The sequence below is a fragment of the Ovis canadensis genome, chromosome 15 (assembly GCF_042477335.2).
Source record: "Ovis canadensis isolate MfBH-ARS-UI-01 breed Bighorn chromosome 15, ARS-UI_OviCan_v2, whole genome shotgun sequence".
Lineage (NCBI taxonomy): Eukaryota > Metazoa > Chordata > Mammalia > Artiodactyla > Bovidae > Ovis > Ovis canadensis.
Genome location: NC_091259.1, coordinates 80961002 through 80980290, shown reverse-complemented (window position 1 = coordinate 80980290; position 19289 = coordinate 80961002). Strand labels below are relative to the sequence as shown.

Genomic DNA, 19289 nt, shown 5'->3' with positions numbered 1-19289 from the left:
GCAATGAGCAAAGGCCCTACAGTAACATTAGCTACAAAGGACCTAAGCACAAAATAAAGGAGTTGAAGTGTTGTGCTCCGCACAAAGACGATCCTTGATCAACACTGGCTGGCTGATAATCTTACAAATCACCTACTTCCATATATGTGGAATTTGTCCATTAAAATGCAGAGAACCAAAGGACAAACAGTGTAAATCTCACCCAAAAAAAGCATGTACTCAACAACAAGTGCTTCCTAAGCACCTACTAGAACACTGATTTAGGCACTCAGAATTCAGTGATGAACAAAGACAGAATCCCTGACCTTACTGAGCTTACGTTCTTCGCTGGGGGAAGGCCTGGTGCATAGAATCTACAAACACATGGTAAAAGAATGTCTATAAGATTGGCAGTGATGATAAAAAAGGAATAAGGGAAATAAACCTGAGTGAAGGATGGAGGTGATGGGGGCTGTTACTGCAGGTGATCAAGAAGGGCCCTCTCTGATATGGTAACGTATATGTGATATGATCACACATAAACAAAGATTACAATGAAGGGAGAGAGCAAGCCAAAAGGATACCTGGATAAAGAGCCTTAGACTGGAAGAACAGCAAGTGCAAAGGTCCTGACTGTGCTTGGAGTGTTTGAGGAACTGCAAGGAGGCCAGAGAAATAGCAGGGATGGGGGCAAGGTAATGTGAAATGCTTGCAATCAGAACAAGGCAGGTCATAAGAACTCGTGATTTTACTCTGAAAGAGATGAAAAAACACAGGACGATTTTGAGCAGAGGAGTAAAACGACATGGGTTATGCTTTAAACAGATCACTCTGCAGGAGCAGACTGTGGGGCTGGCAGGGGTGGGAGTGGGGAGGCCACACAGGAAGACACTGCAAAAGGCCCAGCCAAGAGGTCATGGTGGCTCAGATTCTCAGCAGTGGTGGGTCATGAGAAGTGGTCAGGTAGTGGATGTGTTTAAAGGATCAACTAAAGTCAGGAGGATTTCCTGATGGGAATCCGGGAATCCTGATGGAATTTCGGGTGTAAAAGAAAGAATAAGCTAGACACAGGGGGCAGAACATCAGCTCTGAAATCAACAGACCTGGATTCAAATTCCACTCAATGATTTACTAGTCGTGAGATTTTGAGCAAAATACTGAGTTTTGGTTTCTTCCCTGGGGTATACAGCATCTTCCTTATTGCATTATTACAAGGATTAAATAAAACATTGTCAGTTAGAGAGTGTGGGACTTGAACTCTCATATGTGTTAGCAATTATTTTCCAAGTTTTCTAATATTTATATTTTTCAGAATGGATTTAGAAAGAAAAACTTAGCTAACATTTTATATCCCGTAAGAGGTATAAGAACACCATTTGCTATAGAAAAATGACTCCGATAACCACCTGGATATCTGAGTCCTTTATGGATACAGATTTAATGTGTTTGAAGAAGGGCTTCCCTGGTGACTCAGGCGGTAAAGACTCTGTCTACAATGCGGGAGACCTGGGTTCAATTCCTGGGTCAGGAAGATCCCCTGGAGAAGGGAATGGCATCCCACTCCAGTATTCTTGCCTGGAGAATTCCATGGACAGGAACCTGGTGGGCTACAGTTCATGGTGTCGCAAAGAGTCGGACACAACTGAGCGACTAACACTCTCACTAAAGGACACTTAAGGTTTTTAGTTCTTGTGGTGCAACGTTACTTAAAAAGCAGAGGAAAAACAGCCATGATCACTGACAAAAAAAAGGATTCACCTAGTTGGAAGGGGTCTGGGTCCAAAGATCCCAATGGGACTAATTTTATTGAAGATATTTCTCAACGTTGGTGCAGTTGACCAGATATAACCATCTCCTGTGAGAATCTTTCTGCTGCTTCATTGTTCTCTGTATTTAGACTCCATTTGCACTAAAGACACACACCACTGCCTTCTTTTATTGTCATTGACAATTAACAAGAAGAAGGTATGAGGACTTACATTTTTATTCCCAACACCTATTTCTCCACGTTGAGCTTTCTAGCTTGTTGAAGCCTCGTAGATCTGATTACGCTAAGCAATAAAATGCTTTAACAAAATATACAAATAATATCTTCTTTCATTGACAAAATAAACTGGAATCTTGTTTGCTCCCTCACTTCAATTTGTCTGACTTGTTTTCTAAATTTATTCTAAAAACTGTTTTTTAAAGAATTAACAAAACTGCCAACTCTCATCACCGAGGAGAAACAAACAACTGGAAGGCAGGACTCTAAGAGAGTGGAGCCCCAAGATTTTCTCCATTATGATAAGTTCACATTTAAATGGAACTTATTCTAAATTCTTTTGTAATCTCTTGCTAAGTGTGACAAGCTCCCCCTTCATTTTTAGGCCAGGCCAGCTGAAACCTACACCTGCCTTCTTCGGGTCTGAATGGTCTCCACCTGCATCCTCATCTTTCCTTTGGTAAAAAGTCAGGTAAACTAAACCTGGGCTTCCCTGGTGGCTCAGACGGTAAAAAATCCCCTGCAATGAGGGAGACCCTGGTTTGATCCTTGGGTCAGGAAGATTCCCCTAGCGAAGGGAATGGCAACCCACTCCAGTACTCTTGGCTGGGAAATCCCATAGACAGAGGAAACTATGGGATTGCAAAGAGTTGGATATGACTGAGCAACTGACACTTTCCCTTTCAAACTAAACCTAATGGGCAGTTTCAGTTAGCAAATGATCCCCATGTTGAGAACATTTCCAGAGACCTGGCTTTCCAGCTCCAAGCAAGAAGGCTATGGTGCAGGATAACACCCCAGGGAGAAGCACGGGGGCCTGGCAGAAAGAGCACAGACTCAGGCGTTACTCGAACCCACGCGACCAATCCAGAGGGGGAAATTCCTAAATTCCCTATACCTCCCCCACGCCCCCAACACAGCATCCTCCTTTAGAGTCTTCATGGAATGGACCACTATGTGAAGCCATCTCATTCATGTATGTGCTTGCTTGCTTATTGTCTGTTTCCTTCCCACTAAATATAAACTCTGCCACAGCAGGAACTCCATCTGTCTTTTTGCCACGGCAGCCCCACCTCCCCAGTAGTTCCCTCTGAGTATTTTGAGAGTAATATTACGAGAAAGAGTTCCCTGATGGCCTAATGGTTACGACTTGGGGCTTTCACTGCCATGGCCTGGGTTCAGTTCCTGATAGGGGAATTCAGATCCCATAAGCCACGCAGCTCAGCCAAGATGAGAGATTCCGTGAGGTCAAAAATTAGAATGCAGGTGGTAGGTTAGATAGGAATACTACATCAATGTTAACTGTAAAGTTGGTAACTGTATTGTGATTAGTTATAAGGGTATCCTTATTCTTTGAAAATACATTGAAGGATCTGGAGGTAAAGAAACATGATACACGCAGCTCACCTCTCAATGATAAAACAAATCGAGCAAAATATTAACCACAAGTGAATCTGCATAAAGAATATTGGGGTGTTCTTCGTACTATTCTTACAAGCTTTCTACAGATTTGAAATTACTTCCAAATCAAAACACACACACAAGAAAGCCTGTGAAAGTTTTACAGAATAAGAGTTCAAGAAGTACAGTTTAAGGATGTCATCTTAGTCTCAGCTCATTCTTACTTGCTCGGCATTAGTATTGGGGCCCAACCAAGTCAGATCACTTACGACTTTCCCTCTGAAAGAGTTAAGTATAATTTTGACTGGGATTTAGTTATAGCATAATACTGAGAACAGATCATTCTTACTGACAGAGCAACTTTCAATGAGATTTACAACAATGTTTTTCTTAGCCTCTATTCTAACGTCAACAGAGTCAAAATGCACCTCTAAGATGTTTCTCATCACTTGTTGTCACTGTTGTTTGTATTTCCAGGAAATGCTTTGCCAAATCTATTGGCAAATCTGAATTCATGAAGGAAATGTTAAATGTGCTTACAAAATTATTGGAAAGAAGTTGAAGGAAAGACGAGGAGAGCAAAGCAAAGGAAAAAAATATAACAAAGGAATGAACAGAAAACAATTCAGAACCTGGAAAAAATTCTCTCTCCCTCTCCCCAAAGAGCCATCTGTCGTATCTCCACGTGGACACAGACCTAGAAAGCGAACTTGTCTTCCAAAGATTAGAAGAAACTGAAGTGTGACATCATAGCATTAGCCTGGAAGCCCTCTAGATAGAGAATTTGAAAATTCAAGCCCAGAGGCCTATGTGAGCAACGGAAGCAGCTCAAAAGGCCTTAAAAACAGAGGACTGTGTATCGCCATGCACAGCCAGGGTCCTGCATGAGGACAGCAGAGGGCAGCTCTCAGGTGTGCCCCACGCTACACCTGCCCTGGGTAACAGAGACAGACAGGATAAAAAGCCCCAGTACATTGGACACAGTGTATTGGTTGGGCGGGGATGGGGGAGTTTGTGGCCAGATAGTATCAGACACAGATATGTAATAAGAAATGAGAGAGGGGCTTCCCCTCTCTCATTTGGCTCAGGGGTAACGACTCCACCTGCCAATGCAGGAGACACAGGTCCCACCCCTGGACCGGGAAGGTCCTGCCTGCCGCAGAGCAACTAAGCCCATGCACCTCAACGACACAGCCTGTGCTCCAGCGCCCAGGGGCTGCACCCGTTGAGCCCAGGGGCCGCAGCTGCTGGAGCGCGAATGCTCTAGAGCCCGTGCTCCGCAGCGAGAGAGCAGCCCCTGCTCGCCACAGAGAGAGAAGCCTGCACATAGCGGAGACCCAGGACAGCCAAATAAATCCATTTTTTAAAAAAGAAAGAAAGAAGACAGCAAAAGAGAAGGTGTAACCACGTGCACCCAGCAGCTGAGATAAGGTTTCCCAGGTGAAGCAAGGCCAGAGCCCTGGAAGATGGGCGGGGAGCAGGTGTGAAGAGGAGGCTGGCAGAGGAGTGGGGTGAGGGCGTGCAGGCAGAGGAGGGGCCAGTCACGGGCAGGGTCCGCTCTGGCTGGAATTCAGGGTGGGACGATGGAGCGGTCAGAGGCGAAGGCCTCATGGGGTCTGAATCCAACCCTGAACTTGATGCGCAGCCACCGGAGGACTCTGAAGGAAGGTTACACATCTTGGTTGTTTCGAATCAGATCACCCAGGAAACGGGATGTGGGAAGCAGTGGAAGGGAAAGCAGCTGATGAATACTCCTCACCCAAGAGACTGCGCAGACCACACACCACCAGAGAAAAACCAATACTCTGTAATGGAGCATTTAGACCGGATTTATTTTTTCTTATCCCTTTGGTCAGAGTTAACATGAGAGTCTCTTCTACTTCAGCATCCTGATGTGTTCATGCGGAAATGACTACTCTTCCTCACAAACACTGCGGTTTTTGGTTTTTCACCAAGTTCACCCTAAGTCTAAACTTTGAGTGAATTCCCATGAAGGAACACATGGGTCAATGAAATCACATCATTGATAATTCATCTTTAAGAAAAAGAAACGTGTATCAAAGTAAAATATTTCCGAAACAAATGCTATTGTGTTTCTATAGTAGCGGCTGGTCACAACAGATCAACAGGCAGAGAATATGCAGAAAAGATCTTTGAGGGAAATCAGACCTGGAAATAAGAGAAGAAACAGCCTTGTGTGTTCACTGAATTTTGGAAATTGCTCATCTGTGCTCACAAGGCCTAAGACTCCCTTTTGTCACTGAAACACTTGGCAGCTTCTGGTCACACTGCCTCCAGGTCACTCACCAATGGACCTTTAAGATTCCTACTGGGTCTCCATAGTGTTTAAAAATTATTAGTCAAAAATATAAGTTAATAGCTTGAATACAATTGATTCATCAGAATGAGAAGATGGCATGACACAGTGCGGCACACGAGGCCTGACCTCCCCTGAGTGCTTTACTGATCTCCTGTTACCAAAATACAACACATTCTGTGTAGCAGGTTCAGACTATTGGCATTAAAATTAACTGGTGTCAAGAGACGAGGAGGTGGGGAGCATATGTTGTTGCTGCTGCTGCTAAGTCGCTTCAGTCGTGTCTGACTCAGTGCGACCCCATAGACGGCAGCCCACCAGGCTCCGCCGTCCCTGGGATTCTCCAGGCAAGAACACTGGAGTGGGTTGCCATTTCCTTCTCCAATGCATGAAAGTGAAAAGTGAAAGTGAGGTCGCTCAGTTGTGTCCGACTCTTCGCGACCCCATGGACTGTAGCCTACCAGGCTTTTCCGTCCATGGGATTTTCCAGGCAAGAGTACTGCAATGGGATGCTATTGCCTTCTCCGGGGAGCATATAGTAGCTCCATATAAAATTCAGAAATCTTGAAAACCCTGACCTCCCAGAGTACCCTGTATTCATGGGGAGCTGCAGACTGGAATAGCACCAAAGGGCTATGATATGGAAGGATCCCTTCAAAGGATCCCTTGGGGGAGACATTTAACTGACCCTGGAAGATGAGGAAATATTTACGCTGAAGATATAAGGGAGGAAATGGAGCTAAGCAGTCCAGCACCTTCTGCTTGGCCAGATGGATCCAATGAATGTTCAGTGGGGTTCCCAGGTGGTGCTAGCGGAAAAGAGCCTTCCTGCAATGCAGGAGGAGACATAAGAGATGTGGGTTCAATTCCTGGGTGAGGAAGATCCCCTGGAAGGGGGCATGGCAACACACTCTAGGACTCTCGCCTGGAGAAGTCCACGGACAGAGGAGCTGAGCAGGCTCCAGTCCGTAGGGTCACAGAGTCGGACACGAATGAGTGACTAACACTGAGATCATTAGGAGATGCCATGAAACACAGAGACACATGAAGTGCCTAGCACGGTACCTGAAAAGCATTCCCTCTAACATTAGCTGTATTGTGATTGGTCGTCTGGGGCTTCAGAGCACAAAAAGGAAAATACTAGGCTCACAGAATGGAAAGCCATAATGAACACTGGATGTGTGAAGAGGTGGGCGCAGGCCATGGGCAGGAGCAGGAATGAGATAAGGATTGCAATCTCTCCCAAGACATTGATAAAAATGTGCCTAACCATGGAAATACCGTGAGCCATCACTTCTTTGTGTTGAGCGATAGCTGATTTGAGACTGATCCCCATAAAAGCCCCTTCACTGGATTCGTTTTGTATTGTATTTTCACAGCACTGTATCTGTTAGCTACATAATAAAATCAAAGGTCTCTCTAAAAATTAAGTCAAAATGGATCAAAGGCCTAAATATTAGAGCTAAAACTGTAAAACTCTTAGAGGAAAACATAAAGGGGAAAATCAACTATACTTCAATAAATTTTTTTTTAAAAACCCAGCCAAAAGCCTCACGACATTTGATTTGGCAATGGTTTCTTGGCTATGACACCAAGAGCACAGGTAACAGCAATGAAAAATAAGCTGGACTGCATCAAACTTTAAACCTTTTGGGCGTCAGAGGAGACCACCCATAGAGTGAAAAGGTAACCCACAGACTGGGAGAAAATGTTTGTAAACCATCTATCTAATAAAGGGTTAATGTCCAGAATATATCTAGACACCCTACAATTCAAAGATGAAAAAGCAAACAACCTAATGAAATGGTGAAGAACTTGAATAGATACTTCTCCAGAAAAAATAGACAAGTGGCCAGTACACACTTGAAAAGATACTCAACATCATCAATCCTTAAGGAAATGCAAATCAAAATCAAAACCACAATGTGATACCACTCCATACGCATGAGCATCAGCTCAGATCAGTAGCTCAGTCGTGTCTGAATCTGTGACCCCATGGACTATAGCCCGCCACGCTCCTCTGTCCATGGAATTCTCCAGGCAATAGTACTGGAGTGAGTTGCCATTTCCTCCACCAGAGGATCTTCGGACCCAGGGATCGAGCCCACGTCTCTTGTGCCTCCTGCACTGGCAGGCAGATTCCTTACCATGGCGCCACCCGGGAAGCACTCATACGAATGGCTATTATTAAAAACAAACGAAAAGAAAATACCAAATATTGGTGAGGATGTGGAGAAATTGGAACCCTTATACACTGCTGGTAGGAATATAAAATAGGGCAGCTATTATACTGTGGAAAACAGGAAGGTGATTCTTCCAAAAAAGACTTATCATATGATCCAGCAATTCCATCTGTGTACATATCCAAAAGAACTGAAAGCAGGGTCTCAAAGAGATGGGTGTAAACCCACATTCAAAGCAGCATTATTCACAGGAGCCAAGAGGTAGAAGCACCCCAGTGCCCATCGACAGACGAATGGATAAACACACGTGACATATACCAGTAACAGAATTACATTAAGCCTTAAAAAGGAAATTCTGACATATGCTGTAACATGGATGAACCCTGAAGACATTATGTTAAGTGAAATAAGCCAGTCACAAAAAGACAAATACTGTAGGATTCCACTCCTATGAAGTACCTGGTGTAGTCAAATTCAGAGACAAGAAGTAGAACGGTGGTTGTCAGAGGCTGGGGGAGGGTAAATGGAAGGTGACTGTTTAAAGGATACAAAGCTTCAGTTTTGGACAACTGCAAAAAATCCTGGAGATGGAAGGTAGTGATGGCTGTGGACAATGTGAATGTACTTAAGGGCATTGAACTGAACACTTAGAAGCGGCAGAAATGGTGTTTTTGGTGTATATTTTACCACAATTTTAAAAAAGTAAAAAAATCACTACCATACATATATCAACCTGGTAAATGCAGTCATCCTCACTTTAGTAAAAGTTAGCTTTATTCAGCACTCTCATCTCCTATCATTAATAAACAGTGGCACTCCGTGCATACTTGTCAGCTAAGAGATACTGATGGTCTAATTCTTTCAAAATAAAATCATAAGCACTTACAATTACTATGCACCAACTGTTTATGCTGCATAGTTCTACTTTAGGGGTCATTGCTTTAAAATTCTAGAGAATAACTGTTTAAAATCTAGATTTAAGGGCATAAAGGAAAAGAAACCATGTCTTTACCGGTGTGCTAACGTCACATTCACTTACTTAGGAATGTGATTTTCTTTCGTTGCCAAGACAGCAACAGTTGCTGTGGAAACCACACAAAAACAGGGATACTTAACTGAAACGAACTCTACTCACCTGCACAAAGATGCCCTTGCTCTTATATTCCTCATGGAGGCATTGAGAGAAGAAATCTACAAAAGCCTGGGAGGGGGCGGGAGTGAGAACACACACATTACATCAATCGGCCTGATCTGTAGCCATGGAAACAAAAATAATCAACTAACCATTTAACACTATAGTTTCTAATCATTCTTTTCACTTCAGATGAAGACAAGACCTTAAAAAAAACAACCACCCTCAAAACCTCATGTTTTATCTGCCACCTAATTAAGTATTCTTTCACCAAGTGTAATATCTAAATCAAATTCTGATTGAACTGGAAAAGGCTCTTCTTTATCTTTTCTGTTTTCAGAAAATTACTTTCCAAGAAAAAACCTCTTATTATATAACAAAGGATACGTCCCTCTTCCCCACCTGCCATTCGAACAGAAACACAGTATGAATTCCGTTCAAGTCTGTTCTACGGGGATTTTGTTGTCAGTAAAGAGAAGAAAAGAGCAAGCATTCTCTCTGTCCTTTGGGATGGCAAGATCCAAGAAGTGCAGAGATGAACGTGACAGCCCATCTTCTTCCAACAGAACAACTCTAAATCTATTTGTAAAATATACTATTTTTTCAAATGTGGACTCAACCTCAGGCTTGAAATGTATCAGTGATGACTCCACTAGAGTCCCTGTTAATAATATTAATAGTCTTGTGCCTGTGGAGCAGAACAGGCAAGGAGAAGTTCACCAATCACTTCAAGAAACATGGTGTTCATTTTAAACATGCCTACTGTATGTTTCAGAGATATAGAAAGCAGGTAGATTCCAGGGTGGGGGGCTGGGCCAAGCTTTTTCAAAATGCATTACTTTTCAGTTTTTTTCCAGGGGCCAAAAGGCAAGGGAAAAGGGGGCAGGTATTTTGCTCTTTTTTAACCCCCTGCACAATGCAAGTTCTTACTGTACATTTTATTTCGCTCATTTTCCCCTAAAAGCAGTGTCTCAGTGGTCACCTTTACTTCAGAGATGTATCCTATGCTTCAACAATGTCTTTGAGAATAATGCTATTGACCTGCAGGCAGTATAAAATGCATTCTAAATCACTGTCCTGGTAGCAGTGTGAAGAGGTGAATGGTGGTGTGGTATGGAATTATGGAATCTTACAGAGAGCTCTGGAAATTATCTCACTCCAGAAGTGGCAGTAATATCTATGAATTTTGAATAATGTTGCCAAACATTCACAGTTTCCCCATCTATCTCGTGTCTGCTATGTTTGCCTTTGTGCTGACTAGCTTCAATCCTGCTACTCAGTTCTGCGGACGTGGCACTTGAGCTGTATGCTGAGTCATTCAGGAACCAAATCCCGTCTTAGACTCATTAACACTGCATTCTGATCAGCTGAGCTAACTGGCCCAGACCAGCTCTCTATGGGAAAGTACAAATACCAATTTTAAAACCAGTAAACTGTGAGGAAAAAAAAATATCATCTGTGGATCTGAGATCTTGGTGGTAAAGTTGATACCAATCAGTCTATCTCCAGCTCCAGCTCTTCTGAAACTAGGGTTGGCTATTTTCCTTTTCTTCTTAGTCCATTTGAAAATGGCTAAAGACAGAACTTCAAGAAAGTCCATCTCTTGTTTTTCAAACTGAAAACTATTCTTTATTCTTCTTTTGACACCATTTACTAAAAAATTGTTCACCTTGGTTGCAGAGTAGATGGTCAACAGCGGGACTGGGTACATGCCACTGGCCGAGGAGATGTTCAGAATTACCCCTTTAGATCTAAAAAAAGAAGATGCACGTAAACAGAGTGAAATCAAATATACAATTGTAAGTTACAGATTGAGATATATAAAATTATTTAAAACAGAATAACCTGGCTGTTTCTCTAACCCACCTCTCTCCTTGCCTTTCATCCACATGTGCTATGCTTGGTCAGTGAATGAGGCATAACTCAATCAACTAAAAATAGCTCCGCTTTGCAATTAGCTCACTTCTCAGTCTTGGTAATCTGGGGCATGACCGGATTAGATCTTCAGTCTTCTCGAGTTGATTTCTATTCTCTGAGTCTTCTCTGGCCATAGCACCAAGAATTATCACTCTTAAAAACACTCTCATACTCCTGGTATGCTCTTAATTTGGTACATTATCACATACTATCGTGCTGCAGCACTTAATCACTCTATGATTATCAACATTTTAATCCCTCATAAAACCCATCAGCTTCTGGACATCATAGCTCTTAACTTACACTTTTCCTCACAATACTCTGCCTGTGGTGAGCATCTAACAGGTACTCACATGAATGAATGGCTATGCCCCGCTTTCTTACCTTTCCAGGTGGTAGGCATTCAGGTGCTAAATGAAGAGCTGACTCTAAAGTCAGCTACTCCATAGTTCACCAAATCATATTCTTTTGCCAAAAGGCAAAGCTCAATTTCTACTGTAACTTTTAGAAACTAATGTGAGATTTCAAAGTCGGAAAGTTACCAGGAATGACTCATTCTACAAATAAGTAAAAATTAGTTTGAGAAAAGCAATGCTGCAAATACACAGGTTGTTAGCAGTTGTATATGGCTTGGGTAAAGTGTGGAATTGGGGTTTTAGGAATTTTAGACAGAACTAACAACCAACTTTGGGTCCTTAAATCCATTCTCCCTGGGGAGCTGGTCCCCTTATGTCAACCTGACTCTGCCTGTCCCCTGCCCTCTAGACCAGGTTCCTGTCCTTCAACTTTCCTGCCCAGTCGCTCAGCTGTGTCCGACTCTGTGTGACCCCACGGACTGTAACCTGCCAGGCTCCTCTGTCCACGGGATTCTCCAGGCAAGAATACTGGAGTGGGCTGCCATTTCCTTCACAGGGGATCTTCCCTACCCAGGGATCAAACCCCGGTCTCTTGCATCTCTTGAGTTCGCAGATGGATTCTTTAGCACTGTGATACCTGGGAAGCCTTTCTTTCAACTTGAAAGTGAAGGCTGCTCAGTCGTGTCCAACTCTTTGCGACCCCGTGGACTATACCATCCATGGAATTCTCCAGGCTGGAATACTGGAGTGGGTAGCCTTTCCCTTTTCCAGGGGATCTTCCCAGCTCAGGGATCGAACCCAGGTCTCCCTCATTGCGGGTGGATTCTTTACCAGCTGAGCCACAAGGGAAGCTCCAGAATACTGGAGTGGGTAGCCTATCCCTTCTCCAGGGGATCTTCCCTACCTAGGAATAGAACCGGGGTCTGCTGCATTGTAGAAGGATTCTTTACCAATTGAGCTATCAGGGAAACTCTTACTTTCTCATTATTCTTGGCCTGAATTTACTTCCCAAGGCCTTTTATTTATTTATTTATTTGTATTTTTTAAAAGGACTATATAGGCCCTTCTTATACAAAATAATAAAAGAAACAAGATCAAATGGCTTCTAAGTTATTTTAGACATAAATCTGAGAAGAAATAATCCCCAAAGGTCATTCAGTCCATCTGCCAGCCTCTAGGCGAGATGCCACTTCAACCATCAAATGGAAGTCTGGACCCTCCACTTAATGAGTCACTGAAAATGAGTTGTTTTTCGGCTTCTGTTTTTTTGAACTGAAGTCTTTATTAGTAATATACACTTTCCTAAGTGGTGACTCAATTAACAAGCTGGACATAGAAATCAAATCTCAAATTTTCTGCAGAAAGTTCGAAATATTTGGTCAATGTATTAATTATATCATTCTTGTAGTTTCTGCCTGTGTCTCTCACACAGACAGAAAAGGCTTTTCTTTTTAAATTTTAAGAGTAAGAATGTCTATCAGGACTTAGAACTCAATTATTCTAAGATAAAAACAGGTGAATTAGCAATTACTTATCTAGTAATTTCATTTTAATCTATATTTGTGAGAAATTCCTTTGATTAAAAGGGGTTAAAAACCACCTCTGTTACTTAGACTTTTAATACAGTATTAATTTATGATGTTTAAAATATCTTTATCTTTTTAGAGTGTTAAAAATGTTCTGAAATTAGACTATGGTGATGATACACTCTGTAAATATACTAGAAACCACCAAATTGTACACTTTAAATGAGTGGATTTTAGGACATGTGAAATGTATCTATCTCAATAAATCTATATATAAAGAGTGAAATATATTTATAATTTATTGGAATATGTTTCCTTTGAGTTAAAAGCAGATCCCAATCAAGTAGAAGCTATCTCCTGCAATACAATCTGCTTTCTGAGAATAAGCCCAAATCTTTGCACCCTGTCCTGAGCCCCAAGCATCCATCTAAGTTTAGGTGGTGTTTTAACATTTTCTCATATAACCAGGAACTGCTATATCCTCACTCATCACAGCAAGTGAAGAAAACCCATTCTGAAGCAGTTGTAGAAGATGACGTTTTCCACTGTAGCTGATCACTGCTGGTTTAATCAGTGGGATTCTGGGCTAGATAATACTCAATTTGGCTAAAAAGGCGGCATGTGGCCTTGAACAAAAATCTTACATTCTGTTTCTTCCCTTTCTCACAAGTGAAATACAATTTAAAAGTCTTCCAAAAGTTAGAGTTCAAAAGTTATTAAAAACATTTTTAGGGACTTGCCCGTGGTCCAGTGGCTAAGACTCTGAACTCTTAACACAGAGAGCCTGGGGTTCAATTCCTGCCCAGGGAACTAGATCCTACATGCTGCCATGAAGACTGAAATCCTGTGTGCTGCAACTAAGACCCAATGCAACCAAATAAATAAATATTAAAAAAAAATTTTTTTTAAAGGAAATCTTGACCTCATCAAAATGGATTCCTAAAATGCCACTCACCAAAGCAATGATTTCAATACAGGAAAGTTCATTGCAAGATAATAAAAACCTTGTTCTTGCTTGCAAAATTAATACAGACCAATAGTCAAATATGGTTTGCCACAATTATGCAAGCATATGCTTTGAACTGTTTACTCCTTGAGGCAAGTGAGATTTTTGTTTCTCAAATATTCTACCTTAATTTAAAAATTTCCAGGGGGTAGAGTTAGTTTGACTTAAGTGAAAAGTCGGAATTGAAAGATACTTTATTCAAAACACAATATTTGCACTCTAAAATGCATCAATAAGTATAAAGAGAGAATGCACTAGATTTAAGTAAACACGAAACAGACAGCATTTATCACTGGACCAAAATGACAGCAGAGGAAAAAAACCACCCATTCCACAAAAACACTGTGCTGCAAAGCAGCGCAGTGCACGTTATTTGTTTGTCTTGCAAAAACCCTCCCACACACAAGGCTCTCTTTCTTTCCAAGGATAATGATATTCAACTTAGTTTTGTCTGGATCACAAATAACACCTTTGCAGAGTTGTCTTACTCTCTGTACTGTATACAGTATCTATTCTTTACACAGAGATGGGGATGAACATTTGGGACCGTGAGACACAAAGGACCAGCCTCTAAAATCAACTACTCTATCTAATGCTAATCCCCTATCTACGCAGAATTAGTGACGTCAAACTAGTTTCCATGGCACAGCCAGACTCACGACAGCTCTGTTATATCAAGCAGAAGAACAAAATGGGCTGCGCTTAATTGCACACAGAAACAAACATAAAACCAAACCCTGGCTAATCTCTCATTTTCCAGGGACTTGGGGAACAATTCTAAGATTGGAAGGTACATTAAGAATATTTGCTGAAGTTCCATAATGAAGACTCCCGATGCTCATATTTCTGAGCATTTCCAGTCTGTTATGACAAACATCCAAATAAACAAGTCCAGTAACATTTTCTGTGATACAACCTTCTTAATTCATCATGCTGCTTACTTGCTAACAGCCACACGATGGTGTCTCAGTGGCATAAGTTATTGAGGATCTACTAGAATTAAAATACTGCAAAGACAAAGCAGAAACCACCACTGCTGATAAGGAAGCACTTTTTCATCTAAAAATATTCTCTTCAATGACTAGCCCTCCCACAAGCCAGACATTAAACACATATAACCCTATGAAATTCAGTTCCTTGCATTTTTTGCCTTCTATCGTTATGCTTTCTAGAATTTTCTAAGTTCAGTGAAATTCCCAATTAGAAGACTCTTCTTAATGATCACTTGGATGAAAGAGTTACCAAGCCTCTTTTCTTCTACACATGCCCCACTATTCTATCAGATAGCTGTAGTATCCTTGTACACAGCTCTTAAACAGTATTGTCATGGAGGAAGTGGCAGGTCTCCCATGAAATAAGTCTCTGATTTCCATCTTCCTGGGGATTCTCATCATTGCTCCACGCTGCAGGTGAGAAGGAGGCTTAAATATTGCTGTGAAGCACTGGAACACAGGGTTGGGCCTGTGGACAGCTTACAGGATGCAGAGAGTGATGGCAGAAAAAGGAGGGTTGTGCAAAAAAGACTACATCCCAGTTCTTCATATTTTCACTTATCAGGGAGCACTTAAGTCTGCTCTTGGAGGGTCATAACTTTTTTTTTTTTAAGCTGAAACATAACACTGAATTTTGGTACAGACAGTTCTCTAACAGGTTCTCAAAAAGACTGAGAAACATATCAAAGCAGAGTTCTATGTCAGAAAAGAATTCTGGATCACAGGGGTCAGGTATATAATTAGAACCAGCAATCCAAATACATTATACAAATATTGCTTTGTTGAAGAAAGTTTGCAAACATTTCCCACATGAAAGAGAACTGCCTGCCCGAAAACACCATAACATGTCATAATTTCACCTTAAGTAATACAGTATGAAAGGGGCTATTTTTAGCTTTTCCATGGTTGTTATGGCAACCACCTCCTGGCTCCAGCTGTACACAATGTTTATGATTCCAGGGAAGTGGAAAGAGCAAGTTTCCTCCATAACATAATTTTGTACTTTCTACATCTATGGTAATAATAATACCTTAGTTTGATTATAGAGACTTGTTTAGTGATAGTCAGTTGGCCCTAGGCTATAGTTCTAGAGCGTGTGGGAAGCCACACACATCAGAAGCAGAATCAGTGAAAGAAAAAAAAAAAAACAAACCACCACAACGAAGAACTCTGCTTTTCCTCAATGGAGATACGAAACCTACGGCAACCAACCATAGGAAATAGATCATTTGGGGGTGGCTCACACGGGCAGGCTATGATCAAATCACTTATAAGCAAGAAGGCTTTGAGCTGATCCGTGAACTTTGAGTCTTTCTTCCTGCTTGGGCACACAGCTGACAGCGCTTCTGGTCTCCCCTGCAGTTAGCTATAGCCTGTGACTGAGTTCTAGACCATGGAACGAGCGTAGAAGACAGGGACACCACTTGCAGGCGTGACCCATAAGACGCTCTGTAAAATCATCCTTCCTCTCTCTTCCCTCATTTGCTGGCTGGGTGCAAGTATTTCTGCAGAGAACTGCAAGGCCTATGGAAAGAGTACCGTGCTGTGCTTAGTCGCTCAGTTGTGTCCAACTCTATGAGACCCCATGGACTATAGCCCGCCAGGCTCCTCTGTCCATGGGATTCGCTGGGCAAGAACACTGGAGAGGACTGCCATGCCCTCCTCCAGGGGATCTTCCCCACCCAGGGATCAAACATTGGTCTCTCACATTGCAGGCAGATTCTTTACCTTCTGAGCCACCAGGGAAAACCAAGGGAAGAGTAGGGCCCCCTCAACTCCAGATGGAAGGAGCCTGAGATCCCTGGATTGACTGTGTAGAGCAGAGTCCTGATCACTGAGCCACACTGGACTGTGATGTGAGGGGAGGATCAACCTTTAGAATTTTAAGTCATTGAGATTCTGGGGTGGTCTGTTGTAGCAGTTAGCCTGCCTTGACTAATACAACAAGTAACTCCTTAAATTCAAACAGACAGACCTGTTCCTTCTCCTATCCCAAAAGTACCAATTCATAAATCCCTCTTACATTTCTGACTAGTCCTTCAGCCCGTGACAGCTTTCTAGGAAATCAACTTGATTTCCTAAAAACAAGGATCCAATTCATCTTCCATAGGATAAACTTCACTCAGTGAAGTGGATGGATCCTTTCCTTTTCGTTCTTTATCTAAGGCTTCAGCTACAACTGTGAAGGTGGCTCCTAGGTCTACAGAGACCATGTGAGCACTTTGTATCATGTATTAACTAATTATGTAGCCTCATGGCACTCAAGTTCTTTGGATCTCACTTTTTATGTCAAATGAGAGGGGATTGGTTTCAATTAAAGTATGAAATTCCATGATTCTTCAAGTCTGATTAGTCATAACCAGTATCTCTTTGGATATGGTTTTTAACAACAAACTTAAAAATTCCTCTGTGGGATGTAAGTATTTCTTTTTTTAATGAGTAGAATACTACCCTGAATTTATACTGTGTCACTTGTAGATATCCAAACTGGAATTAAGCTGATCCCAAATTTCATCTGTCTTGAGTTCTACTCTGTCTGCCCTAATTCTCTATAATCTTTCAGGTTTCCGGTCTTGTTTGACCGTCTTCACTTTCATATCATCACCATCAGGGGCATGCTCAACCATCAGTAAGTAGTTAAGAGGTTTTAAAGGGAAATTTTACTAAAATAAAGCAACTGAGACATTAAAAATCACACATAAAATGCAATTATAAACAAAGAGCCTTACTGAAAAAGTAGCTACCAACCAAAATGGATTCCGAACTTCAGTTTCTTCATCTGTACAATGGTGGGAGGCTATCAAGTTATATAAGCAAACACTTATCGGGTTGTCAGCCCAACACCTGGCAAAGAATACGTAATCGATAAACATAAGCTGTAAATCCTTGCCTGAGCTGGTCGTGGAGACTCCTTCACGGAAGTAGGGTCCCTGGCTCTTTGCAAAGCTGTGATTCCTGTGGATCTCTCCCAAACTCAAAGCCATTTTGCACAGCAAGGATGACTGTGAAACCCTAAATTTAGCAAATGACCAAGCAAGCCCATCCCTTTGCAACAGGTTTGCTTTGAAAGCTTAGCCAACACTCAGACTTCTCCACGGGAGGAAAAGAATTTAATTCCCGTCTTATACTTCCTGCTATTCCTAACGTAAGGACTTAGCAACACATTTCTCAAGAGAAATGAAGACATTTAGCAAATCCTAGTGGAACCCAGTACAAATACAGCTGAAGCTAGAGGACATAAGCTTTTTTCTCCAAGGGCAGGGGTAGGGGAGGCTGACCCCTTAAGATCACTTTATAATATGCCTAAGTTCCTCATACATCCTTTCTCCCATAACAGAAAAACCAGAGGATGGGGGGTCTCGCTTCACAAAACTCCACTGAGCTGGGCTCTGACAGCATACCTCTTTAAGAAGGCATTCCCGGGAATATCCCAGGAACTCTACCCACCCCCTCAGAAGAGCAGGCAATTGAGTTAGTGATGGTGACTCAGGCAGGCTTTTTAATCCTGATGTAAAGGAACCACCACCACCCTGGTGAGGGAAATAAAAAGGGAATCGAGGGGAAAAGGCCTCCACCACCGGATGACTCATGCCCTACCGTGTGACTCGCCTGGCACATTACTCTGTCACCAAGACATGGAGGAGAGGTTCATTAGTCACTTTAATGAAATTTTCAAAGAAAGGATTCTCCCTATAAATAATCATGAGCTTGAGTATTTGTGTGTGAGCTTATGACTCACCTTTCTACCATGCCAGGCAGGACCAGCCGTGTCATCTGTGAAAGAGAAAAACAAAACATCCATGGTGACTGAGGATGCAGGCCACCAAGAGTGAAGAGAACTTGCCCACACAAATGAGGGGGAATCGCCGAGCTGCTCGCCACTTCTGCAGACAGCAGTTTATTTTATAGACTTCATATATTGGGTTGGCCAAAATTTCAACTGGGTTTTGCCATACCTTCTTATGGAAAAACCTGAATTTTTTTTTTTTTGATAGATAAGAGATGGATTTATTTACAGAGAAACACACTCCACAGATAGAGTATGGGCCACGCAGAAGGCAAGAGCGACCCTGGGGGAAACACACTCCACACAAGTACGGGCCATCACAGCAGGCGACAGCAGCCCCGACTGAACGTTTGCAAGAGTGCGTAAAAAGGAACCCGGGGCAATTACTGGAGATAACACTGGAAACACTTTCAGTGAACCTGGCTAAAATTAGTCTTGCCTGAAATGTAATACTGGCATGGAGATCTTCAAATAAGTAAGGACTTCTGGTGAAATCCATGTCTCCCAAAATACATTCTCAGTACACGACATACATTATAAGAAATATCCTGCCTACCAAACTTACTTAAGCTTTCTAATCTTAACAGATCAAATAACTTTTTTCCTATCAAAAAACCTTTACGAGAATGCCATAAAGTGACATGTAGGCAAATATGAAGTCTATCTTCACATGTATTTCTTCTCCTGCTCAAGCTAATTGTGAGTAAAA

The 19289-nt window shown here is 42.0% G+C and overlaps 1 protein-coding gene and 1 long non-coding RNA gene across 2 annotated transcripts in view; one reads left to right on the top strand and one right to left on the bottom strand.

Annotated features, from left to right (window-relative positions):
- The window catches only part of LOC138420637 (uncharacterized), a 29524-nt gene extending 24077 nt beyond the window's left edge, over nucleotides 1–5447 (top strand). Inside the window, exons 2-3 of the long non-coding RNA XR_011249258.1 lie at nucleotides 2349–2435; nucleotides 3842–5447. This is a non-coding gene — a long non-coding RNA (uncharacterized lncRNA). The remainder of the gene's footprint in view (nucleotides 1–2348; nucleotides 2436–3841) is intronic.
- The window catches only part of HSD17B12 (hydroxysteroid 17-beta dehydrogenase 12), a 168832-nt gene that overhangs the window by 7682 nt on the left and 141861 nt on the right, over nucleotides 1–19289 (bottom strand). Inside the window, exons 7-9 of the mRNA XM_069553954.1 lie at nucleotides 18533–18567; nucleotides 10666–10747; nucleotides 9000–9065 (exon numbers count right to left, since the gene is read on the bottom strand). Of these exons, the coding sequence (XP_069410055.1) occupies nucleotides 9000–9065; nucleotides 10666–10747; nucleotides 18533–18567 (183 nt within the window). The remainder of the gene's footprint in view (nucleotides 1–8999; nucleotides 9066–10665; nucleotides 10748–18532; nucleotides 18568–19289) is intronic.